Raw genomic sequence first — 27,167 nt, forward strand, 5'->3', positions numbered from 1 at the left:
GTGTGTGTTCAGGGTGGTGGAGCGTAAGAAGAAGGCTGTGCAGCGCTGTGAGGAGCAGCTTATGAAGATGGAGGTTCAGGCCACAAACCGAGAGGAGAACAAGCAGATCGCACTGGGCACCTCCAAACTCAACTACCTGGACCCACGCATCAGCGTGGCCTGGTGAGGGTACACACACACACACACACACACACACACAAACAGGTCTGAAATATGACACTGTATGTGCATCTGGCACCTAAATTATGTATTCACACGCATTTGCAACATACATTATTATCCAGTTATTAATGTTGTGCATTATTTCTTATACGTTTTGCCCTCACCATAGGTGTAAGAACATGGAGGTGCCCCTGGACAAAATTTATAACAAATCTCAGAGGGATAAGTTTGCCTGGGCTGTTGACATGACCGGGGCAGATTTTATATTCTAAGTCAGCCTCTACTCTTTAGTTCTACCTAAATGTAAAGACTAGGAGGCAGGTTTTATCCTCTGCTCTCTGGTTTTAACTGCCCATGTGTTGAACTACAGAACCCTTGAATTTTTCCCTCCACTTCACAGCAAGTTTTTTCCAAGTTTAATTGTTGTATTGCTGTTGGCACTTTTTAATTATTTTTTTTACTATTGTTAATGGTAAACTAAGATGATCTTCTAGAAAGTATGGAGAACGTTTCCTTTTATAAACATTTAATAAAGTTTCTTAAGAAAAGAACAGCAAAGCCTCTTCTGTGTTTTTTGCATGTCAGCTCCTCTGTTATCAGACATGCCTTTAGCATGTCTCGCCTAAGGTCATCATGAATGGATGTTATCACCACAGTCATAGAGCTGTCCATGTGGATGGAGTGATGTCAGGTGTGACTTGGTGTGCAATGTAAAGAGTCAGGAATTGAAAGTGTTAGGGTCTGATTGTTGTTCAGTCAAGATAACCTCTAGTGCAGGGATCAGCAACTATACTGAACAAAAATATAAATGCAACAATTTCAAAGATTTTACTGAGTTACAGTTCATATTAGGAAATCAGTAAATTGAAAACTTCATTAGGCCCTAATCTATGGATTTCACATGACGGAATACAGATACCTTAAAGGTAGCAGCGTGGATCAGAAAACCAGTCAGTGTCTGGTGTTCCCACCATTTACCTCATGGAGCACGACACATCTCCTTCGGAAACTGGAACATGCTGTCATACGCGTTGATCCAGAGCATCCCAAACATGCTCAATGGGTGACATTTCTGGTGAGTATGTAGGCCATGGAGGAACTGGGACATTTTCAGCTTCCAGGAATTGTGTAGAGATCCTTGCGACATGGAGCCATGCATCATCATGCTAAAACATGAGGTGATGGTGTCGGATAAATGGCACGACAATAAGCCTCAGGATCTCGTCATGGTATCTCTGCACATTGAAATTGCCATGGATAAAATGCAGTTGTTCGTTGTCCGTAGCGTATGCCTGTTCATACCATAACCCAATCTGTGGCATTGTGTTGTGACAAAACTGTACATTTTAGAGTGGCCTTTTATTGTCCCCAGCACAAGATGCACCTGTGAAATGAAGATGCTGTTTAATCAGTTTCTTGATATGCCACACCTGTCAGGTGGATGGTTATCTTGGCAAAGGAGAAATGCTCACTAACAGCGATGTAGATACATTTGTGCTCAGAATTTGAGAGAAATAAGCTTTTTGTGCATATGGAACATTTCTGTGATCTTTTGTTTCAGCTCATGAAACATGGGACCAACACTTTACATGTTGCGTTTTATATTTTTGTTCAGTGTAGATTCAGCCGCGGGCCATTTAAAAAAAAAAATATATATATATGTATATATTCTTGAGCGGATGTTCTTGCCCCCTGACCATACTTAAAAATAATTTGTAGACTGCAAATTGACTGCAAAAATATTTGGTTACATTTGTAAACGATCACATCTCTATTGTACGTGGGAATACTTTGGAACAGATTTCCAGTTGGAGTTGATTTGCTGGGTTTTTTGTCTTATTTCCAACAGAAAGAAATCTAACTTGGGGGCCTATTTTGGCCTATGGGGCACCAGTTAGGGAACTCTGCTCTAATGCGACACTATCCTGATGCACACATGAAGGCATGTCTCTCAAAGCCCCATAAGATAGGTTCAGGGCATTCAGGCTGTTTTTAAAAACAAGCAAACAAGAAACTAATATGTTGATTTATTTCCTAAGAATGAGACTGGTTTAAGATTGCTCTATTTAAGTTATTTAACACAAACCAAAAGTCAGTTGAATTTGGAATGCATTCTACTTGGCACAGAGTGCTGTTTATCACTGGCTTGCCTTCTACTGTATACTTCAATCAACCATTACTCATAGGGCAGAAAAGTTCTGAGGGAAATACTCATTTTCAAATAAATCTTCAAGTCACTACATAAGAACTGTTACTTTTATTGCAATAGTCAATATAAAAAATAACTTTACAACACACCAAATCAAAATAATTAATGGTTACAGTGGAAAAGTATGCTACTCCTGGAGAAAGTCCTTGACATCTTGTTACTTGGCAACCTGTAATTGACACTGTTTTTTTTAGTTGGTTGAGCAAACACTTATCTACTGTATGGGAGAGATGCATTAACTTTTCCAGATGGAATTAATTTGGTAAAATTACAGAAGTTTTACGGTTCCTAACTGCAATCATCTACCTATAGACCTACGAAGCACTTGCCATCAATTCAAGTCAAAGGCAGTTCAGAGATTCTGAATAATTCATTTTGAAATGGCTTATAACTAATAAACATAAAGTTGTCCATCAATTACACATTTGATCAACTTAAATTGTAGTGACATCAAAGGGTAGGCCTAAACTATAATTTAATTTAGGCATGTAAATACTACCCATAAGACATTTTCTAAATGGTAAATATCAATGTTCGCCAGCAAGGATATTTACACAGCTTAAATTATAGACCTTTCACCTAAAATCTTAATTTTTGTAAATCCAGGACTACTACTGACTTGGATACAGCGATGAGTGCCAGAAGGTGAGTACTAATGATAATCCATTGCAACATACAGAAATAGAAAACATGTATTAAGATGCTGTCAGATTACCTTCATGACCCTTGCCCTTCTTTCATCTGTGGTTCTTTGACGCCTTCTATCTCCTCCACGCCCGCCTGGGTCATGAGGTCGGCAATGTTCTTCTCCAGGTCATCAATGCGGGTGCTCATCTCATCGAGTGAACAGGGTTGAGGAAGACAATGGGCTGGCCCATAATAGGCCTTTGGATAACACCAACCAGTGGGTTGTGCTGGCTGGAATTTTTCTCCATAACAACATGAATGATGACCACCCACAGATATTCCCCAGACTACAACTGGTAAGACGTATATCTAATGTATTCCTCCTATGCACTATACTATGTTATTACCGTTTCATTCTGTGCTGTAATGTAAAGTGCTACCAGAAATATTTTACAACTTAGCCTATGTAAAAAAACAACATCAAAATGGAGTAAAGACAGTTGTTTGGCAATAAAATGGGTATAATGGGGGTGTGACTGTATGACACCCTTATTTATAAATGGGCCTTATGATTTGAAAGATCTAGGCCCATACCAAGTTTCCTAAATATGTGGGGGATGTTGCTGTCCCCTTTCTGATCAGTGCATTTTGCTCAGAACTGAACTGACAGCTCTGAGTGATAGTTGTCTGGAAGGATATTTCTCCCGATGATCTGGTCAGACATGGTCTGGAACTTGTCCTGCATCTGTTGCAGCAGCGTCTGGACCTAACAACATGAGGGCACAGTTTAGAGAGCAGTATCAACATAAAACAGGCTGATGTTATATCTAGTTACCGGTATTCAATGACCAAATGTGACCCTTCTTGCATGCAATTTATACAGATAGTCCAAAAGGCAAATTAGCCTATACTGCACGGCTGGTTTGGGGTCAATTCAGAATCATTTGGTCGACCTTTATTTAGCATGATTCAAAGCACATACAAATTGGTCGTTTTGTGATCCGTGTGTTTACACTAGGTAGCAAGCTATGCAGAATGATCATGGGAGATGTAGCTACAGCAGTAGGAGCCATTGGTGGTGATGAGCTATTTTGCTGATCGGTGTAGAGTAGATTCACTACTCCTGAGATGTTTCATACGATCCAATGTATTGGCTACAGGCTATTGAAATCATTGGCTAATGCACATTGACAAATATCCCTTCCAGGCCTGGTTGAATGGTGTTAGCAATCTAATTTGGCTATCTAGCGACACTGTCATTGTAATAAACTCACCACATTAGTAAGGTCCTGAACTGACTTTGGATCGGTTTCTGCCATGTTTTTCCTGTGAACGATACGCGTGTTATGAAGTGGTGTACAATGAACTCTAACTAGCTAAAAATAGCTTTGGCTGAAATAAATTCAGGATCCCTTTCCCTACCAGCAGCTCTAGATGCAAAACACGTTGTCTCGCGAGAACACTGAAGCAGGAAACTGACGGAATGGAGGATTGTGGAACATTGAGTTTTTTTTGGTATGCAGAGCTTCATAACCTGGCTACACTGATTATAATCCCGTGGTTTTCACGTGTGTACACATTAAAACTAGAGGGGGCGGGGGGACTCAGAACACTGTGAACTGCATTGTAATGTGACAATAATAAAGACACCATATTTGAGAAACGAATCATCATTGTGTGTGTCATGCAGTGACTCCCATAGATGTTTTCCCATAGCCAATAGTTGCGTTGGTTGAAGTCAAATTGTGAAGACTGTGTACTGTATACGGTATATCTAATTTGTCTATGAACAGGTTGGAGCGCATGACTGAGGAGTTGTCAATAAATCTGCGCGTGAATGGAAGAGGTATGTTCAGTGGTGAACAACGTCTGCAACCGCAGTATATTTGAAGTAAATATAAAGTATTTTTTTTTCTCACTTTCTATGTTATTAAGTCATTGTTCAGGATATTCGAAGACCAAACGCGTGACCGACCATGCAGGTAGGCCATCTGCCTAAAACCTAAAGGAAAATGTGCACGTTTTCTTAGTGTACACAATGTACATCAATTTCCTCCAAGCGAAACTGTCGATGGCCGTCTATCGGCGCGCACGCTGCAATTCTATTTTTTTCTATGGTCTTGTATTCTTTGGTCATTTTTTTCTTTCACGTGTTACCAGTTTATTATCCTGTCGATGTACAGATTACTTACTACATTGCCCCGGGAATATTATCTCAAAGACAGCTTCTGCCAGGTGTTTAGTCAATCCAAAGGGGTTTAAATTGATCTGAAATTCTGAGATGGGGGAATCCATTGCTGGGAGATGTTCTTTATTCCTCAAGACAAAGTCTGGTTTCTTCACTTTCTAACTTGTACAAAAAGTTCAGATTTTGGGTAGTACAGGCACTAGAATTGTAGAATATTTGGAATTTTTCATGCAACTAGGCATATGATAATTAACCTGTATGTTGAGGCATGTTGAAGCCCAACCCCATGTTGAAGCCCATGCTTTGCTTACATAAGTGTTTTTCCCAAGTCTTCCAAATACAGGTATCCTAGTATGACAAAGACATTGAATGAAAGCACACCTAAACTCTGTAGCCTAAAAGCACATGGTAAAGAAAACACTGGAACATTTTATTTTGGTTATTATTGGATAGTCTATCAGTTATTCACTGTAGCTTAATGTTCAACTGAAAAAGTAAGCAAAGAACATTCAACTTGTGACCTTTTGCTCAATTTTAATGACATCGCAGCTCTTACACAGTCACGTTTCACATGCTGCTCTATACGAAATGACAAAATGTGTATTTTCCCTGACAGACTTTGAATGTCACCAAAGTATCTATTGCCTGTGAAATGTCACCCACTCTTTCTGTATTCCCAGTTCCCTCTTCCTTTATTGCCTGCCGTCCCCCTACTGAATGTTTAATTGAGCGGAATCCTGGAAGTATGACATGATCTGGTAGAAATCATGTCATACTTAGTATAGCTGAGTTATGCAGAGTAACAGATGTGTTAATGTAATTAAGTATCTCTGTTTATCCTCTAGATGTCTCGATCAGTCACTCTGTGGGAACATGTGGAGGTAGTATTAAGTCAACTGTGAACATTGCATCAATATGGGCCTTGTGGTCTACATTGCTCGGAACAGTTCAACAGCCATATTTTCTTCAGCACACCCCAAAGAGCTCTTTTTACAGAAAGAGTGAATCAAATGTATTTATAAAGCCCTTTTTACATCAGCCGATGTCACAAAGTGCTATACAGAAACCCAGCCTAAAACACCAAACAGCAAGCAATGCAGATGTAGAAGTGACATTTTGTTTCAATATTCTTCCTCTGGTTGCCTAGGGAAAAAGGTGAACTTTTGTTTTACTCTACCCTCTCAAAAGTCATTTGAGAGATTGGGCCAAAGAGAGGGGGGAAAAAAGTTTAAATACTGGCAGTTCTGTATGCATTATATTTAAGAGGACTCCATATTTGGCTTCTGCAAATGTTAAGACAACATGCTACATTTTATGTAGAGGGGAGACTAATAAGAGAGAGCATTATCTATCTTATCCCCTCTAGAATGCTCTCTATGGAAAAGGCAATAACTCAAGTGTAGTGGTATGTATAGTAGTAATGTTCACTGTAAAATGGAAGGACAATAGTAACAGCTCATGGACTGTTCTGGAAATATTTGCATTCTCAAAGCTTTAAACTCTTTAGCAGCAGTTCTGTGTTCCAGCAAAGAGAGAGACAAGGCAGAGCGTGTCAGAGGGTCTGTCTTCAGGGTTATGATATAGCAGTGCTGCTTAGAGGAAAACCTTGGTCTCTTTACAGGTTTGCGACATTGGCATATTACTAGAGGACTTTTTGGGATATCCTTCATTCAGATCAGGGTGTGAGAGAATGGGTGTGGGTGGCAAGGTGACTCATGTTTTAAAGGCCCTATTCAATCAAAAAGTTTATTTTCCTGTGTTATACAGTACCTACTCATTCCAGGGATTTTCTTTTCTTTTTACCGCAGAGTGAAGGAAAAGCAGCCATATGTGGGAACTCCTTCAAGACTGTTGGAAAAGCGTTCCTCATGAAGCTGGTTGAGAGAATGCCAATAGTGTGCAAAGCTGTCAAGGCAAAGGGTGGCTACTTTGAAGAATACAAAATATATTTTGATTTGTATAACCCTTTTTTTTGGTTACTACATGAATCCATATGTGTTATTTCATAGTTTTGATGTCTTCACTATTATTCTACAATGTATAAATAAAGAAAAGCCCTTGAATGAGTAGGTGTTCTAAAACTTTTGACCGGTAGTGTATGTACAGTTGAAGTTTGAAGTTTACATACACCTTAGACAAATACATTTAAACTCAGTTTTTCACAATTCCTGACATTTAATCTTAGTAACCATCCCTGTCTCAGGTTAGTTAGGATCACCACTTTATTTTAAGAATGTGAAATGTCAAAATAATAGTAGAGAGAATGATTTATTTCAGCTTTTATTTCTTTCATCACATTCCCAGTGGGTCAGAAGTTTACATACACTCAATTACTATTTGGTAGCATTGCCTTTAAATTGTTTAACTTAGGTCAAATGTTTTGGGTAGCGTTCCACAAGCTTCTCACAATAAATTGGGTGAATTTTGGCCCATTCCTCCTGACAGAGCTGGTGTAACTGAGTCAGGTTTGTAGGCCTCCTTGCTCACACACGCTTTTTTAGTTCTGCCCACAAATGTTCTATAGGATTGAGGTGAGGGCTTTGTGATGGCCACTCCAATACCTTGACTTTGTTGTCCTTAAGCCATTTTGCCACAACTTTGGAAGTATGCTTGGGGTCGTTGTCCATTTGGAAGACCCATTTGCGACCAAGCTTTAACTTCGTGACTGATGTCTTGAGATGTTGCTTCAATATATCCACATAATTTTCCTGCCTCATGATGCCATCTATTTTGTGACGTGCACCAGTCCCTCCTGCAGCAAAGCACCCCAACAACATGATGCTGCCACCCCGTGCTTCAAGGTTGGGATAGTGTTCTTCGGCTTGCAAGCATCCCACTTTTTCCTCCAAACACATTTCTCCAAAAAGTACGATCTTTGTCCCCATGTGCAGTTGCAAACCGTAGTCTGGCTTTTTTATGGTGGTTTTGGAGCAGTGGCTTCTTCCTTGCTGAGCGGCCTTTCAGGTTATGTCGATTATAGATACTTTTGTACCGGTTTCCTCCAGCATCTTCACAAGGTCCTTTGGTGTTGTTCTGGGATTGATTTGCACTTTTCGCACCAAAGTACTTTCATCTCTAGGAGACAGAACGCGTCTCCTTCCTGAGCAGCCTGTATGACGGCTGCGTGGTCCCATGGTGTTTATACTTGCGTACTATTGTTTGTACAGATGAACGTGGTACCTTCAGGCGTTTGGAAATTGCTCCCAAGGATGAACCAGACTTGTGGACGTTTACCCCCAAAAATTCTGAGGTCTTGGCTGATGTCTTTATTTTCCCATGATGTCAAGCAAAGAGGCACTGAGTTTGAAGGTAGGCCTTGAAATACATCCACAGGTACACCTACCATTTGACTCAAATGATGTCAAAAAGCCTATCAGAAGCTTCTAAAGCCATGACATTTTCTGGAATTTTCCAAGCTGTTTAAAGGCACAGTCAACTTAGTTTATGTAAACTTCTGATCCACTGGAATTGTGATACAGTGAAATAATCTGTCTGTAAACAATTGTTGGAAAAATTACTTGTCATGCACAAAGTAGATGTCCTAACCGAATTGCTATAACTATAGTTTGTTAACAAGAAGTTTTTGGAGTCGTTGAAAAACGAGTTTTAATGACTCCAAACTAAGTGTATGTAAACTTCCGACTTCAACTGTATGTATGTTTATTCTACACTGAGGTTGGAATAATACTGTGAAATAGCGGAGGTGCATAATGATGGCAGCCCCATCCACCTACCATAAATTACTTGTTTTGCCGTATTGTAAATTGTTCTCCGTTACTTTTTATTTTTATATGATTATTAGCAGAGTATACATGATTTACATTTTATCTTCAAGATCCTGTCAATTTGAAAAAACAAAGTAGATTGTGCTGATGGCACATTGAACAATATCGTGCTCCTTAGTTGAAAAACTTTGGATATTGCTAGAACAATGACGTCATATCTGAATTCTGCCATATTTATGCACGTTCGCCCTCGTGAAAATGATAATGCCTCTTTAGTGTAAGAGCTGTTTGAAAAGGCCGTCTGAAATTTCAGCCTGTTTTGGTGGGCTGGAGTTTTGGCCTGCTTGGTGAAATCACCAGGCAGTAAATTAGTTAATAGACCAATAAGAAAGAGTTTCAAACTTCTCTGCCAATAACAGCTAGTTTTCAGTTTTCCCCTCCCCACCCAGACCACCCCAGATAGTCTTAGCAAAGTACTTGTCTCTTTGCTAAGAAGCTATTTTTGTATTTTTTGACAATTTTAATTGATAATCACAGTAAAGTTGTTAGCCAGAAATATTTTGATATTGAGGTGCATTGGAATTGTTGTTGAGTCTTGACTGAGTGGGAGATGGTGCATGCAGTTTGTTGGTAACTCAGCTTTTAAGGGTACAAGAGGGTGAAAGATATGTTCTCTAACAACACATGTTATTCATTTCTAAGCTTGTTCATCAGGAGTATCTGTTTGTCCACTCCACAGGTCTGGGTGTGACTGAGGCCAGGCTGCCGTCTGAGGCCCTAGCTAGAGATGGACATCGAGGTGGACATCCAGGAGGAGGACATGGAGGGCTCGTGGACCTTGCTGTCGTGGCTGGCATCCTGTGTGATGGTGTTTGGAGGGGCCCTGCCTTACGTGCCTCAGTACCAGGAGATCCAGAGGAGCAGCAACACTGAGGGATTCTCCACCCGTGTTTGCCTGCTGCTGCTCATCGCCAACATCCTTCGCATCTTCTTCTGGTGAGGCCATCGGAGAGAAGGGTCACTGGGACTGATTTCAAAGTGAACCGAATAAACTATTGTATGCTCATACAGCAGTTTGCAGGTTATTGTGTTTACATTAAACATATGGATAGAAAAAAACTAAGTGGTTAGAGGAAGTGAGCGTTGTCTGTGCAGAATTTTGATTAGTTACTGTAATGTCTACCTACAGGATAGGGAAGCAGTTTGAACTGACTCTGCTCCTCCAGAGTGTGGTGATGATCATCACCATGCTATCTATGCTCCACCTCTGCTGCAACATCCAGCAAGCCAATCGGGTCAGCACCAACCAGCACCACTTCACAGGTAACCAAACCATAACCACATCAGGCAAATAGCCCTACTTCACTTGTAGGTTACTGTAAAAACACATGTATTACACATTTATTAAGTCCCAACCATTAAGTCCACACACTCTTTAATATCACCTGAGAGGCAATAGCTATGGCTAAATATGCTGCATGTACAGTACTTGCCAATTACAGCTCATCACATTTGACAAATGATCACTCATCACATAGTGTACATATAAGGATATGAAGTGGAGCTCTGTTTCAACACTGAGCTCTTGCCAAAAGGGGGGGCCATAGGAGAAGGTATAATCACTCAGGCCTCTGGAATATCTCTCTTGTTCTATTTCTTGCGCTCTCGCTTGCTCTCTTTCTCTCACACACAGTCTTAAGTCATTTCTTGTTTAGATTTTTGGATGTTATAGATGGTACACTATGTTTACGCCTGGGGTCCTGTTGAATTGAGTGATTTTATTATTTATTTTTTTGTTGATATTACGAGGATTAGTGTGGAGAAAAGGGGAAATGTTGGATGGATATATGCATAGGGCTGTCACGTAAAAGAGATCAGCGGCTGGGGTCTCGTCTATCAGGGTGTGTGGAGTCGGGGCTAAACTGAGGCCCTATTTCCACTACGAGAGATTAAGGAGAGTCTGAGGAGCAGAGTTCCGAAAGAGATTTCTACTTTTCAATTCATGTTACATCCTTTCCTTACCTTTCGCGGTGGCAGTGTTTTTACAACTAATGCTGGTTTGCCTGAGGCTGATGCCGTGCAGGTGTTTGTACACATGCATATACACACACTCTCATTCAAATAAACACATACAAGAACACACACATACATGTAATAGTGCCAGACATGCACACTAACATATAAAGTAGGTATTGCTGTTATGATTTCATGGGACTTGATGTCCTTTGTTTAAATTGTTTTTTTGTTTTTTTGCATTGTTGTTTGCTGTTTTCTTCTGTCTTTTCCTTTTTTCTCTTCAGTTCATTCTCTTTATTGTTGGTGCATTGGGGGGTTCTTGGGGGTGGGGAATGGAATTAATTCTATTATTATTTTTATTTTTTTTCGGGGGGGGGGACTGTCGGAGGGGTCTCGAATGGTTGTGGGACAGCTATTGGGGAACTGTGGAGGGGATCTTGGAGGGTTTGTGTTTCACAAGATTGTGATCATAAAAAATGGGGAAAAAAACACGACATTCTTGGTCCTCAGCTCAAATTGACCATAAATATCACAATAGCCACTAGCCAGTTAGCACAAACTATTTAACAATGTGACAACTTTTATTCTGAAACGTACAGTATTACAATATTAAATAATGCAACCAAACCATATTACACCCTTGAATAATGCAACAATCCACAAGTATGTGCAGACAAATAAAGGGTTTATTTTCTAAATTAGCTGACAATACACCGCTGACTCCTACTCGCTAACAACATGCTTCATGATCAAGTAATGTTAGCATATCGATTATGAATGTTTACCCCTCCACTACGACTAAAAGTAGAGTAACGCTATCATAGTGTCGTACATGTTATTATAATATTGGCTACACAGCTAGGTAACGTTAGCTAGCGAAACAGAATAATTTCTATATCTTCACATAAACGTGCTGGCTGTAGCTGAATGCTGACGTTTAGCTGAACCATAGTTAGATGGTTGCTCTTAACTTTAATGCGGTAGGTAGTTTAAGCTTATCTTTGAAAAAACAGGCATCATTTGATCAGTATCATGGAAGTCATTATATGAGGTAAAGGCAAATAGCGAATTTAAAATATTAATAATCCCCTGGGGAGTTGATTCTTGCCTGGACCTCAGTGGCACAGTGCGGTCTAGCAACAAACAAAAAAACACTGCGACATTTACAGAATGTAACCGGCTGTTACTATTTCATGTAAAAACTCAAAGCTGTTTCAAAAACGTTGCTTTGCTATTATGTGTTGACTCAATGAGACATTTCTGTTTACACCGCCCTGTTTAGAGGGGGGCGAGTGTCGTGTGTTACCTCTGAGGTAGCGGTCGAGACGTGACAAGGTCACAAGTTTACATTGCAGTATATGTGTAGCATGTATGTGAAGACCCTTTTAGAGTGACTGGCTGTACTCTAGTAGCCATTGTACTGGGGACCCGGGAGGACCAGAGTCTGTCCAAGTTCATGCTCAGTCAGCTTTTATGGACTGGATTTATGGGTAATTATGTTTGCACACAGATTGATTTTAATCTCTTTCAGCACAATTACAGAGCCAATCTTAAGGCAGCTTTTTATTAGGCTGCAGACTGAGAACGAAATGAAATCTCGTAATATTCCAATAATTTAAAAGTTATTAGATCCCTAACTTCTTGGCACTAATAATGTACCTTTCATGTTGATTGATTAGTGAAGAGAGGTTAAGTTATTCATGGTGAGGTTATTCATGGTGTAGATATCGGTGAGTTAGTATGGGGTGTGTGTACCCATGCGCGCGTGTCTGAGATTGTGTTATACTGTAGATAACCCTTACTGGGGCATAGATGTCTGTGAGAGAGTGTCGGAATGAGAGTTTAATTTCCTGGTAGTCTTGTCATGAGTATAGTCTGCTAAGGCAGAGTTCCAGACTGTCTGAATTTGTTGTCCCCTGTTGGGAGCTGGAGAGTCTCACTATTTACTCCATCCATTTTCAGTCCTGTCTCCCAGGAGCTCAGCATCCAAACCAATAGAGAATTCTGTTTTGACTGCTCCTAATCACCCTGTCCACAGACACTACAGTAGACTGTCAACGCCACAGGAACGCTACTTCCTTCTGCTGAAGGGCAGGCAACGTGTCTGATTTCAGAGGGGATGGAGGGGTGTGATGGTATATACTCAGAATAGCCCTTAACCCTCCCCACCTATCCCTTCCCCTCGCTCCCCATCTGAAACCTGCTAATCACCACTGTACTTTCCTTACCTCAGGGACATCCTGCTCTATGGCAGCCAGCACAGCAGCACCTGTAGCAGCATGCTGCGGGGCTTAGAGGTAATTTGTGGTTTAGTACGGTACCCTGCGTCACCACTTCATTGCTCCAGACCAGTGCAAGGGGGAGTTAGAGCACTGATTATGCTTTTGGGTCCTACTGTGTCACTAACTGACAATGAATGAAGTGGTGACGCAGGGTACCGTACTAAACCACAAATTACCTCTAAGCCCCGCAGCATAATCACAAAACTTTTAGTGGAGCAACCACTGTATGTGGTATGGTTACATGGGGACAGGTGCTGCTGTGCTGGCTGCCATAGAGCAGGATGTCCCTGAGGTAAGGAAAGTACAGTCTACATAAACCTAAATAGAAACTTATAATTGTGCATGACTTCAGTATTACTTACTAAAACTGTTGTTATACTAAGGTTTTTATTCTTTTATTTTGTTAGGATTATTTTGCTCTTACTGTAGTACTGTAGGCCACTCCCGGCCGGTCATGTTGTACAGCACCTGAGTGGTGCAAAGATCTAAGACACTGCATAGCAGTGCAAGCTGTGTTGCTACATATACTGGTTCAATACCCGTGCTGGCCTCACCTGGGAGACCCATGAGATGACTGTAGGTTTTTGGTTTCTCTCCCTCTAAAAACGGTAATAAATCACTCTAAATAACATACTGGCTTTATTTACAAATTAGTAACAGTCTCACCCCATGTTTAAGAATGGACTCATTTTAGGTTATTTGAAAACAATCATTTCCAAAAGATTATTTTTTAAACCAAGCGATTACTATTAATTTTGAATTATATAAAAGCCCCTTGGATATTCTCACAGATATATTATTAACCCTGTTATTAGCAGGACAATATAGTTGAAGTCGGAAGTTTACATACACCTTAGCCAAATACATTTAAACTCAGTTTTTCACAATTCCTGACATTTAATCCTAGTAAGAATTCCCTGTCTTAGGTCAGTTAGGATCACCACTTATTTTATGAAATGTGAAATGTCAGAATAATAGTATAGAGAATGATTTATTTCAGCTTTTATTTCTTTCATCACATTCCCAGTGGTCAGAAGTTTACATACACTCAATTAGTATTTGGTAACATTGCCTTTCAATTGTTTAACTTGGGTCAAACATTTCAGGTAGCCTTCCACAAGCTTCCCACAATAAGTTTGGTGAATTTTGTCCCATTCCTCCTAACAGAGCTGGTGTAACTGAGTCAGGTTTGTAGGCCTCCTTGCTCGGACACTCTTTTTCAGTTCTGCCCAGAATTTTTTTATAGTATTGAGGTGAGGGCTTTGTGATGGCCACTTCAATACCTTGACTTTGTCTTTTAAGCCATTTTGCCACAACTTTGGAAGTATGCTTGTGGTCATTGTCCATTTGGAAGACCCATTTGCGACCAAGCTTTAACTTCCTGACTGATGTCTTGAGATGTTGCTTCAATATATCCACATAATTTTCCTTATGATGCCATCTATTTTGTGAAATGCACCAGTCCCTCCTGCAGCAAAGCACCCCCACAACATGATGCTGCCACCCCCATGCTTCACAGTCGGGATGTTGTTCTTCGGCTTGCAAGCATCCCCCTTTTTACTCCAAACATAACAATGGTCATTATGGCCAAACAGTTCTATTTTTGTTTCATCAGACCAGAGGACATTTTTCCAGAAAGTACGATCATTGTCGGAAATGTTCCGACATACTGTAGGCCTACCGTAGGCAACATGAGTCTCACTAGTGTTGAGCAATGTGCTGTTAAAAGTGGTGTAAATCTTATTTATTTAAAGAGCATATTGAAGTTAGAAGCAATAGGATTTGAAGCAAAAGCCTACAACTATTTTTAGCTCTGTTTCAAGCTGTTCTGAGACAAGCATGGGGACAATGATATTTTTATTTTCACTTGATCTCCGTTTGGGTGTTGGTTAGACTACAATTAGGGTGTAGAAATGTTATGATAAACTTTTAACTAGACAAGTCAAGTAAGAGCAAATTATTATTTACAAGGACAGCCTACTCCTTCCTCCCCGTTGGGGAATTGAACCCCGGTCTCCCACGTGCACGCACGACACATGGGATTCTTTAGCTAAATAGCCCAGCACTGTAGCCAACTCCGGGCCGTCACGTTGTACAGCGCCATATTTTCCGTTCCATCCTAACGGAAACCTAGAGGGTTTTTCTTGGAATATAAACACCATAATATTAATCAAATGAATACCAAACTTTAAAAGTAATTGGAAAGGTAGGTACAAATTATTTGTGACATTGTGGTTACAATAAAGAATGTAAACAAGATGTAAACAAGATGCTGTGTTTTTATTTACAGTAGTGATGGACAGCTGGTGGCATTTTGAAAACACAGGTTTTCAAACACTTGTAGCCCGATTAGCAGGACAATAGACTCTTTATAGCCCGGCTACTGTAGGTGTGAACATCCCCCTACCTGCAATGTATTCGATGCTTAAGTGCTCTGAAGTGTTACATTTCTAACTCAAAACAGCAGTACAGTATTTCTTCAACGTCTTTATGCTTTCATTAATAAAATACATTCAAAATGCAGATAGTTATTTAAACTACATTTTAGTTGGAGTTAATAAAATGATGATTAAAATACTCTTTCAAAATGCAGATGTTTATTTAGTTATGGATCATAATGAATTACTATGGGAATAAATATCACTGAATTACACATATTGGAACAAAGTTGTCTAATGAAGGTAACAAATTGTTGCTTACTGGAAAATACTCTTTCAACCACACACGTTCACGTTGTACTGTGCCATTGTGGCTATTAGCAGGTAGCTGGACAATAGACTTGCCTAGAAGGGTAGAGGAGGAATTCTATCGTGAAATGCATTTCTAAGTTAGGTTGGCTGTATCACAACCGGCTGTGATTAGTTGCAATTTTCAGTTTAATCCACCAGAAAAGACAAAACAAATAATAAAACAAAAATTATTATTATGGCACGATGTGTTTGAGGGAGGGCATGAACAGGTCGTAGTAGGGAACAAACTTCTCACACCTGACCGTGATTGGGAGTCCCATAGGGCAGCGCACAATTGGCCCAGCATTTCTCTATAAACAGAAATAAATGTTTTGGCCTTTATAAATATTATTTTGTCCATTGTTCAAATTACTATCGCTTACTTTTGTTTTTTTGAAAACGAAATAACCTCAAATATCGATTATATATGTATATTATCAAGTTGATGGCACAGTCATATAGCCCGTCACCTACATAAAGCTGAGTGACTCACTCATTCATGGCTTTGGATTAAAATAAATAAGTACTAACATTCTTTCTGATAGTCTTTAAAGAAATGTTTTGGTTATCCTGACCTGGACACCATACAGTATTATAATAGCCCATGGTGGGCTATTAGCAGGACAATATACCTTTACCAACACCTCTCTGTATTTTGATACTTTGTGGATAGGGCCTCCTGAGTGGCGCAGTGCAAAATGCATTGCTACAGATGCAGGTTCGATACCCGTGCCGGCTGCCACCAGAAGACCCATGAGGCGGCTTTTGGTTTTAATTTAGAATCCTCCAATCCTCTATATGTAATTATTAGTGGAGAGTCAGGTCATATTTGTCTATATACTGTAGGCCTACTGTAGGCGACATGAGTCTCACTAGTGTTGAGTAATGTGCTGTTAAAAGTGGTGTAGGTCTTATTTAAAGTGCATATTGAAGTTCCATCCAAATGGAAACCCAGAGGGTTTTCCGTTTTGCTTGGAATAGAAACACTGTAATATTAAGCAAGTACCAGTCAACAGTTTGGACACACCTACTCATTCCAGGGTTTCTTTATTTTGACTATTTTCTACATTGTAGAATAGTAGTGAAGACATCAACTATGAAATAACACATATGGAATCAGTTCAAGTACAAATTTTTATTTATAAGGACAGCCTACTCCTTCCTCCCCGTCGGGGAATTGAACCCTGGTCACCCACGTGCCCGCACGACACGGGGATTCTTTAGCTAAATAGCCCAGTACTGTAGACTACTCCCGACCGTCACGTTGTACAACGTGTTTTCTGTTCCATCCTATTGGAAGCCGAGGGTTTTTCAGTTTTACTTGGAATAGAAACACCATAATATTAATCAAATGAATTAAGCAACATTTCTTAAAATCAGACCCATATTCTATGTTCTTACAAAAAAGGTTTTAAATTCTCTAGTACAGCCACTATTGAAGGCTATCAAATGCTTCTCAAAGATGCCCTCTGGTGGTCAAACTAGCACTAACTAGTATTAATGGGAGCAGTGGTTCACACTTAAATAACGTGCCATAGAATTCTGCAGCACCATGCAAGCTGTGCCTTAGTACGCTGCAACTTTTAAAGGACGAACCACTGAACACACACACACACAACTATAAACCAAAAACACATGCAGACAAGTACCTGTGTTGGTAGATGCCAATTAGCTTCCTTTAGTGGGGGTTACCTGAGGTCAGTAGGTAGTATATGTGCATAAGATACCCTAAAGGCACTCAACGGTAAAACGAAATATGTCCGAGCAGGTGTTTTCTCAGCACATTATTTGGAATAGCACCTCAAGGACTAGTCCATTAAATAACCACCAGGAAATAACGAGAGAGTGCTGTGTAATGTGTTGTAATGTGCACTTCACTGTGTTCAGTGTCATTGGCTCTGCTCAACACTTGAATGACTTTGCTCTGACTTCCACTGACTGCCCAAAGGCCATACATAACAGGTTGCCCTTATGATGCAGGTTTTGGACGTGGACTGAGGAAAAGGGGAAAAGGAAATACAGATTGTTATTATAACCTTTTTAGCAACTTTTAAGTTGCAAAGATGAAGGATGAAGGTACTGTTTTTTTCATGCTGCCGAGTGCTGCAAAATAATGTTTTAAGAATTACAAACTAAGTGAAACTTACTGATAGATGGGGGACTAGATGGAATGAAATGAGCATTTCTACTCAATACATCAAGGTCCCTAAAGAAAGGTTTACTCGCTTTATTGTCGGTGAGAGTCAACATCATGTGTGACGTGTGTCTGGAGTGGGAAAGGGAGATTCATTCTCTCCACAGTTTTCCTCAGAAAGCTTCTCGCGTGAAGACCTTGTGGCTCATAGTTCCTGTATGGCTCTGCTGAGTTTGGATATTGCTCTCTACTGATGTTAAAGTCAGTGTTGGCCTTGGCTGAGCTAGAGTGCACAATCTGCTTTATTAACCTTTACTTCATACCCATCCCGGATCCGGGAGCATCCTCATCAAAAAAGCTGACCAGCATAGCCTAGCCTAACGGGACAGGGATATCATATAATATAATATAATTTCATGAAATCACAAGTCCAATACAGCAAATGAGAGATAAACATCTTGTGAATCCAGCCATCATTTCCGATTTTTTAAATGTTTTACAGCGAAAACACAATATGTATTTATATTAGCTAACCACAATAGCCAAACACACAACGGCATATTTTCACCATGTTTCCACCGCATAGGTAGCCTTCACAAAACCCACAAATAGAGATAAAATTAATCACTAACCTAGAACAACTTCATCAGATGACAGTCGTATAACATCATGTTATACAATACATTTATGTTTTGTTCGAAAATGTGCATATTTAGAGCTGCAAATCGTGGTTATACATTGTGAATATGTAGCAACAATTCACCAAAATCTCCGGAGATATTTTGGACAGTCACCTAATCTAATCAAAGAACTCATCATAAACTTTACTAAAAAATACATGTTGTACAGCAAATGAAAGATACACTGGTTCTTAATGCAACCGCTGTGTTAGATTTTTAAAAATAACTTTACTACAACATACAAAATGCATTATTGTGAGACAGCGCTCACATATTCTCCGCCCTGTTGGATTCTACATATTCCACAGAAATACGAAATAACATCATAAATTGTGTCTTACTTTTGCTGAGCTTCCATCAGAATGTTGTGCAAGGAGTCCTTGGTCCAGAATAAATCGTTGTTTGGTTTTAGAATGTCCATTTCTTCTGTCGAATTAGCAACATTGGCTAGCCATGTGGCGCGAACATGCCCATCTTCTCTTGGCGCAAAGAACGGAAAATTCCAAAAGTCCCAATAAACGTTGAATAAACTGATCAAACTCGGTTGAAAAATCCTACTTTATGATGTTTTTCTCATATGTATCAAATAAAATCAGAGCCGGAGATATTTGCCGTGTATACCGAACGCTTTTCAGAAGACAATGTGGAGCTCCTTCGCGCGCCGTGGAAAACTGACAAAATGGCTGACCTGTCACTCCAAAAGCTCTTATTCGGCCTCAGATCAAGCTAGACACCCCATTCAACCTTCCACTGCCTGTTGACATCTAGTGGAAGGCGTATGAAGTGCATACATATCGATAAATAAAAGCCAGTTGAATAGGCAGGCCCTAAAACAGAGCCTCGTTTTCAGATTTTTCACTTCCTGTATGGAAGTTTGCTGCCAAATGAGTTCTGTTTTACTCACAGATATAATTCAAACAGTTTTAGAAACTTCTGAGTGTTTTCTATCTAATAGTAATAGTAATATGCATATTGTATGATCTAGAACAGAGTACGAGGCCGTTTAATTTGGGCACGATTTTTTCCAAAGTGAAAACAGCGCCCCCCTATTGACAAGAAGATTTTAACCTCACCAAGTTTTATCACCAAGTTTTTTTTCACCAAGTTTTATTGTGTAGCCTCACTCCCAACCTCAAGAATAGGTAACTATTTTAATGTATACCCTCAAATCTCATCACAAATCCTTCTGCAACACTCAAAGGTGAGTGAATGTTGTTGATGCAGCCTGTTTAATAATTGAATCACATGTACAGGTAACTGGCAAAATAAAGGAAATACCGACATAGTATCTTATTAGGATGTTGGGCCACCACGGGCCAGAACAGGTTCATTGCACCTTGGAATAGATTCTACAATGGTCTGGAACTCTATTGTAGCCTTTTCAGACATATGGAATGTGCCGCCTTGAAAGTACCCCAGCTACGGCATGTTTGTTTCTAATGCTGACACGAAACCTTCTCTGAAGATAGTTTCAAAGCGCCACTTAACAGTCATTTTACGTGTCTGTAAAGGAATACTGCTTCTGAAGCGGAACTAGCGTACATCACTAGGCAGAACTGTCAGTCAAATTATCTGGAGCTGCCTGCGCGCAGACCACTCTCTCCTAAAAAAGTATGTTAGTTTGTTACGTTGCTGATTGGCAAACGTACTGCAAATTGAGAAATCATGTGACTAAACTGCACTATGAAACAAAGATGAATGATATTAAAAAGCTTTGGAGCACCTTAAATAAAATGTTGGGTAAAAAGGCAAACTCCGCTCCATCATTCATTGAATCAGATGGCTCATTCATCACCAAACCCACTGATATTGTCAACCTCTTTCATTTTTTTAATTGGCAAGATTAGCAAATGTAGGCATGTAATGCCAAAAACAAACGCTGACACTACACATCCAAGTATATCTGACCAAATTATGAAAGACAAGCATTGTAATTTTGAATTCCGTTAAGTTGCCGGGGTCTGACAATTTGGATGGAAAATTAGAGGATAATAGCGGACAATATTGCCACTCCTATTTGCCATATCTTCAATTTAAGCCTACTAGAAAGTGTGTGCCCTCAGGCCTGGAGGGAAGCAAAAGTTATTCCCCTACCTAAGAATAGTAAAGCCTCCCTTTACTGGCTTAAATAGCCGACCAATCATCCTGTTACCAACCCTTAGTAAACATTTGGATAAAATTTTGTTTGACCAGATACAATGCTATTTTACAGTAAACAACAAACTTTCAGCACGCTTATAGGGAAGGACATTCAACAAGCAAAGCACTTAAACTGATGATTGGCTGAGAGAAATTGACTCAAATATTATGGTAGGTGTTAGACTTCAGTGCGGCTTTTGACATTATCCATCATAGTCTGTTGCTGGAAAAACGTATGTATTATGGCTTTACTACACCTGCTATATTGTGGATAAAGAGTTACTTGTCTAACAGAACACAGATGGTGTTCTTTAATGTAAGCCTCCAACAAAATCCAAGTAGAATCAGGAATTCCCCAGGGCAGGTGTCTAGGCCCATTTTTATTATTATTACTATTTGCTTTATAGCTAACGACATGCCACTGGCTTTGAGTAAAGCCAGTTTGTCTATGTATGAGGGTGACTCAACACTACACGTCAGCTACTACAACAACTGAAATGACTGCAACACTTAACAAAGATCTGCAGTTAGTTTCAGAATGGCTGGCAAGAAATAAGTTGGTCCTAAATATTTAAAAAATAAATAAAAGCTTTGTGTATGGGACAAATCATTCACTAAACCTTAACTAAATCCTGTTATAAATTATGTGAAAATTGAGCAAGTTGAGGTGGCTAAACTGCTTGGAGTAACCCTGGATTGTGAACTGTCATGGTCCAAACATATTGATACAACAGTAACTAGGATGTGGAGAAGTCTGTCCATAATAAAGTGTGCACTGCATTCTTAACAGCACTATCAACAAGGCAGGTCCTACAGGCCCTAGTTTTGTCGCACCTGGACTACTGTTCAGTTGTGTGGTCAGGTGCCACAAAGAGGAACAAAGGAAAATTGCAATTGGCTCAGAACAGGGTTGTACGACTGGCCCTTGGATGTACACAGAGCTAACATTAATAATATGCATGTCAATCTCTCCTGGCTCAAAGTGGAGGAGAGATTGCCTTCATCACTACTTGTATTTGTTTGAGGTATTGACATGTTGAATGCACCGAGCTGTCTGTCTGAACTACTGGTGGACAGCGTGGACACCCATGCATACCCCACAAGACATGCCACCAGAGGTCTCGTCACAGTCCCCAAGTCCTGAACAGACTGTGGGAGGTGCACAGTACTACATGGAGCCATGACTACATTGGACTCTATTCCACATCAAGTAACTCATGCAAGCAGTAAAATTTGATTTAAAAAAAACGGATAAAAAATACACCTTATGAAATAGCGGGGACTGTGAAGCAACATAAACATAGGCACATGGATTTTGTGTTGTAGAGTAGGGGCCTGAGGGCACACACTTAATATGTTGTGAATGTATTGTGATGTTTTTAAAATTGTATAACTGCCAATATAGGCCATCATTGTAAATTAGAATTTGTTCTTAACTGACTTGGCAAGTTAAATAAATAAATAAAAAGTATTAACTGGACCCCAGGGAGAGTAGCTGCTGCCTTGGCAGCTAGTGGGGATCCATAATAAAAACAGATACAAATAACGCCCTTATTTGCTGTATACTTTGGAAATATTGGAATTAGGCCAAGACAGTATCTAAAGGAAATGGCAATTGCAAACTTGAACAAATGTCTTTGGAGGTGTTGGCAGAATGTTTTCTTTTGCAGTTACATTTGCTCTATCTGACTGTTTCTGAAAGACAGAAACAATTATAAATTGTTGTGGACCTGTAAACAGATCGATTGAATCAATAATGTTTTACATTTACTTTTTCCCAAACCTAAATATACGGCACTGCCCGTGAATTCTGAAACATTGTCTACTTGGATTACAGTAGGCCTACTTACAGTTGTAACGCACTTCCATGCAAAATATCAACCCATGTGCATCTGTCTGTTCACCTGTTAAATTATACTGCATGTTATAAACCGCTCTCCTTTTCAGATGCATAGAGCAAAAACTGAAATTATAATAGCCTGTTTAATAGGTCCAATTAAATGACAGATGCGTATGGGTGTTGTATGGCTACTTAGGGAATATGAACTCACCATGGCCAGAAAATATGAGGAATTTATTCTGCATTGGTTATGTGTTATAAATCGATTTTCGCTCTTCTCACTAACAGCAAACGATTGCATCTTGTTATTAGCTACCTATTTAGCTACCTGTTTTTTTTGTTATGAATAATAGTGTCATCATATATTCCCCATTTGCACAAGGCTACTACGCTACTTTTGTCTTGCAATTCAATGCTTCAACCACTAGAAACTGCGTACACATGGTCTAAAGTTTGCGGGAGGACAAGCACATTCTCACGTCAAGTTCAGTTTTTATTAATGCCAACTTTTGCGTGACCCTAAGCATGATGGGATGTTAACTGCTTAATTAACTCAGGAACCACACCTACGTTGAAGCACCTGCTTTGAATATATGTTCTATCCTTTATTTTGGCAGTTACCTGTATGTACTAATGAATTAACAGAGCCATCTACTGGTCACAGCTGCACCCACCATCCTGTCTGTTCATATCTCTTTGTCATATACTACCTGTCACTGTGTAGAAAGTGAGGGAATGGACAGTGGCTGTGTTGTTGACTCAGAGGTAGGCTTCCTTGAGGAGTGATGACTGTGTACAGTGAGTACTTATGCCAGGTGCCTTAGTGGAGTGGTCTGTTTGTTTTGGATGAGTTTGGCTGTGCTGCTCAGTGTATGTAGGGTCTACTCTACTGCGGTTTGGACTGGGACTGCCAGTCTGTCTGCAGCTCAGGCAGCGTTATCTGCAGCATTGCAGCAAGGTGAATCCGGTGTGACCGCTCTCAGCACAGGCTGAGCGTTTATTACTATTTACACAGAGGTGTACACTGTGTGTAATTTAAAGCCTAGATAAGTCAAATGAAGCTAGGGGGTGTGTGAGTAGAGTACAGTTGGTGACATAAGCAAAATGTAATCAGTAGCCAACACTTCTTCAGAGTTGGTTTTGCTGAAGTTAACTTAATTGTTATGTTGTCCTTTTGTCCATGGCTCTGACTGTGTGCATGTTTTAAAAGAATCCCCATGGGAATGTTTGCATAAGCTCTGTTTCTGGTTAGGTGTTGGTGATATGCCTGGGCCTCTTAAACATGGAGAACTCCGAGTGCTCAGTCCTCTTCTGGGAAAGGTCGAGTCAGACTTCTGCCAGTGGCTACTCCCACAGGGTCATATGAATTATTAAAAAGGGCAAGAAACACAGCAGATAGCCTACGCAGCAGACTGACTTGTAGTTAGACAGTGTAGGAAGTGTCTTCGCGTGACCCCGGTGTTTGTACTTTATTTTGTTGGGATGTTTTTCATTGACATTTTTGTGGCGCCTTTAATAATGTCGCACCGTATTGACATTGTGCAGAATTCTAAATCACGGTGCCTCCTGTCACCAATACATATTGACAGTTGCTGCACTATGGGCCTGTCAGAATACCGTTGCTTATTTGTGGCCAATTTATTTATTCATGAGCTCATCTTTGACCTAAGTGTCCTGGTTCTTCCCCCCCACCCACACACAGACACACACACAGTAGTGTAAGATGGGAAAACAGGACTTATTGCACCAACACCATTGATCACTAGTTCTCCCATGACTCTGACAGTACTGTCAATCCAGAGCAGACAGAGGCTCTATATGTTTTGTTTGCTCCCAGAGGGCTGTCTATAGATGGGCTGCAAGGCTAGAGCTCCCTGTTAACTACAGTATATCTCAATCCCCTCTTAGCAGACACTTTTCTCTTTCCACCACTGTCCCAATTTCCCCCTGCCTTCCCTCTTATCTCCAGTCATTGAGGCCTTAATTAATCTCTCTTGTCTTCCCCCCCTCTCGCTTCCTGTGCGTCAGAGGATGACAAGGTACAGGTGTGACAGACAGGTTGATGAAATTGGCTCCCTAGAGCAGTGGTTCCCAACCTTTTTTTAACCTTGGCACACCTTGATGGGATAGAAAATTCTGCAGCATGTCTAAAATGTCCCTATTAATTTATTGAGTGGTAATGACCTCCATCTCATCCATTCTGCAAATCATCTATTTTCTGTGACAAATGTTTTTTATAGATTTAACAGGGTTTATTTTAAAGGGAAATTTCTACATTTTTGAACTTCATATTCATCATCTCCAGCACCACCCCAACATATCTGAAAATGGCACGTTTCTATGTTCTGTGGAAAAAAAGATGGAGGAGGATAAGTGTTTCCAATGACCTCATCGGTGTGCATCGTGATTTTAACCAATTATGAGTAGGCGGTGCCTACTAATTGTCTACCAATTGGTTTATGTCATTGGAAACACTTAGCAATTTTTTTGACTTCAAGACAAACTCTCTATTTTCACATATGTTGGAGATTATGAATATAAAGTTAAAAAAATATATAAATTTCCCTTGAAATATTGAGTTCCTTACTCATGATGGTTAATTTGTGTGGAGCTCCGGTAAAATAATTTTTTTTTTAACGGTTTTTGCTACAGACTGGCGGTTTTTTTTGCATTGCGAAGGTGTAACCTTGGACACAAAGCCATGCTCCGTTTGTTTCTATGGCAGAGGCTGTGGTATAGCTAAGCCCAGGGCCATATACACTACATCGTCAAACATCTCATTCCAAAATCATGGGCATCAATATGGAGTTGGTCCCCCCTTTGCTGCTATAACAGCCCCCACTCTTCTGGGAAGGCTTCCATTCAGCCACAAGAGTATTAGTGAGGTCGGGCACGGATGTTGGGCAATTAGGCCTGGTTTGCAGTTGGCGTTCCAATTCATCCCAAAGGTGTTCGATGAGGTTGAAGTCAGAGCTCTGTGCAGGCCAGTCAAGTTCTTCCACACAGATATCGACAAACCATTTCTGTATGGACCTCACTTTATGCACAGGGGGATTGTCATGCTGAAACAGGAAAGGGCCTTCCCCAAACTGTTGTCACAAAGTTGGAAGCACAGAATCGTCTAGAATGTCATTGAATACTGTAGCATTTACAGTTGGCACTATTCATTGGGGCAGGTAGTGTTCTCCTGGCATCCGCAAAACCCAGATTTGTCCGTCGGACTGCCAGATGGTGAAGCGGGATTCAGAGTAAAATGGTGGCGAGCTTTACACCACTCCAGCCGACGCTTGGCATTGCGCATGGTGATCTTAGGCTTCTGTGCGGCTGCTCGGCCGTGGAAACCCATTTCATGAAACTCCCAACAACCGGTCTTGCGCTGACGTTGCTTCCAGAGGCAGACGATTGTTATATGTTACGCGCTTCAGCACTCGGCTGTCCCGTTCTGTAAGCTTGTGTGACCTACCATTTCACAGCTGAGGAGTGGTTGCGCCTAGATGTTTCCACTTCACAATAACAGCACTTACAGTTGACCGGGGATGCTCTAGCAGGGGCAGAAATTTGACGAACTGAGTTGTTCGAAAGGTGCCATCCTATGACGGTGCCACTTTGAAAGGCACTGAGCTCTTCAGTACGGGCCATTCTACTGCCAATGTTTGTCTATGGAGATTGCATGGCTGTGTGCTTGATTTTATACACCTGTTGGTAGGGTTGCAAATTTTGGGGAATATTTAGAGGTGGAAACTTTCTGTCGGAATTAACGGGAATACATGGGAATAAACGGAAATGAATGCAAATTAATATTAATACCATTGAACTGTAGATGTTTTTTGCGTAGGATATATTTACCATATCATATGGAGACAGAAACGTAAACCTTTTACCTTCTCATAAGTAGACATATTTGCAAATTAGGAAATCCTTCCAATAGAAATAAAAAACAATTTAGTTACGAATTGAACTTTAATTAAATTAGTTGACTCTTCACATGGGATGATTTCACTGAACAACAAAAGGGAATGTTGAATGATCCCCAATTATCCATCGCATCTCCCAAAAATATATCTGTAAAATTATAGTCCAGGAAACTAAAGCTTTGGTTGTCTTCCTCTCAGGCTTCGATGTGTTCTCCCTGGACCTCCTCAATGTCCACCTCTTGAACATCAGACTGAGACCTCATCTTCACTGTCACTTTCAAACCTTGTTGAGGATGGCTCATTGTCAGGCTCAAAAAGCCTCAAATTTGTCCTGATGGCCACCAATTTTTCAATCCTTGTATTGGTCAGCCTGTTGCGTGCTTTGGTGTGTGTGTTCCCAAACAAGGACCAGTTGCGCTCTGAGGTGGCTGATGTTGGTGGGATTTGGAGGATGATGGAGGCAACAGGGGAAAGAGCCTCAGATCCACATTGTCCCTTCCACCAGGTGGCTGATGAGATATG

General features: G+C 40.3%; 3 protein-coding genes across 9 annotated transcripts in view; 2 read left to right on the forward strand and 1 right to left on the reverse strand.

The window, feature by feature from the left end:
* Positions 1 to 715, forward strand: part of LOC139584796 (DNA topoisomerase I, mitochondrial) — a 35,250-nt gene extending 34,535 nt beyond the window's left edge. For all 4 annotated transcript variants that reach the window (XM_071326082.1, XM_071326083.1, XM_071326081.1 and 1 more), the window contains exons 19-20: positions 13 to 162; positions 332 to 715. In XM_071326082.1, the coding sequence (XP_071182183.1) occupies positions 13 to 162; positions 332 to 434 (253 nt within the window). In that variant the 3' untranslated portion in view covers positions 435 to 715. The remainder of the gene's footprint in view (positions 1 to 12; positions 163 to 331) is intronic.
* Positions 716 to 2,400: 1,685 nt separating this feature from the next.
* On the reverse strand, positions 2,401 to 4,446 carry LOC139530044 (heat shock factor-binding protein 1-like). Its single transcript, XM_071326085.1, has 4 exons — positions 4,273 to 4,446; positions 3,698 to 3,764; positions 3,087 to 3,213; positions 2,401 to 2,540 (listed from the first exon to the last, which is right to left on the reverse strand). The coding sequence occupies exons 1-3, from the start codon at positions 4,315 to 4,317 to the stop codon at positions 3,089 to 3,091; spliced, it is 237 nt and encodes a 78-aa protein (XP_071182186.1). The 5' UTR covers positions 4,318 to 4,446; the 3' UTR covers positions 2,401 to 2,540; positions 3,087 to 3,088.
* Positions 4,447 to 4,663: 217 nt separating this feature from the next.
* LOC139530045 (solute carrier family 66 member 2) overlaps positions 4,664 to 27,167 on the forward strand; it is an 81,457-nt gene continuing 58,953 nt past the window's right edge. For 3 of the 4 annotated variants that reach the window (XM_071326086.1, XM_071326088.1, XM_071326089.1), the window contains exons 1-3: positions 4,664 to 4,889; positions 9,651 to 9,907; positions 10,101 to 10,234. In XM_071326086.1, coding sequence (XP_071182187.1) covers positions 9,699 to 9,907; positions 10,101 to 10,234 — 343 coding nt within the window. In that variant the 5' untranslated portion in view covers positions 4,664 to 4,889; positions 9,651 to 9,698. The remainder of the gene's footprint in view (positions 4,890 to 9,650; positions 9,908 to 10,100; positions 10,235 to 27,167) is intronic. The other variant, XM_071326087.1, reaches the window with a different exon arrangement.

This window comes from Salvelinus alpinus, chromosome 9 (genome assembly GCF_045679555.1).
Source record: "Salvelinus alpinus chromosome 9, SLU_Salpinus.1, whole genome shotgun sequence".
NCBI classification, from domain to species: domain Eukaryota; kingdom Metazoa; phylum Chordata; class Actinopteri; order Salmoniformes; family Salmonidae; genus Salvelinus; species Salvelinus alpinus.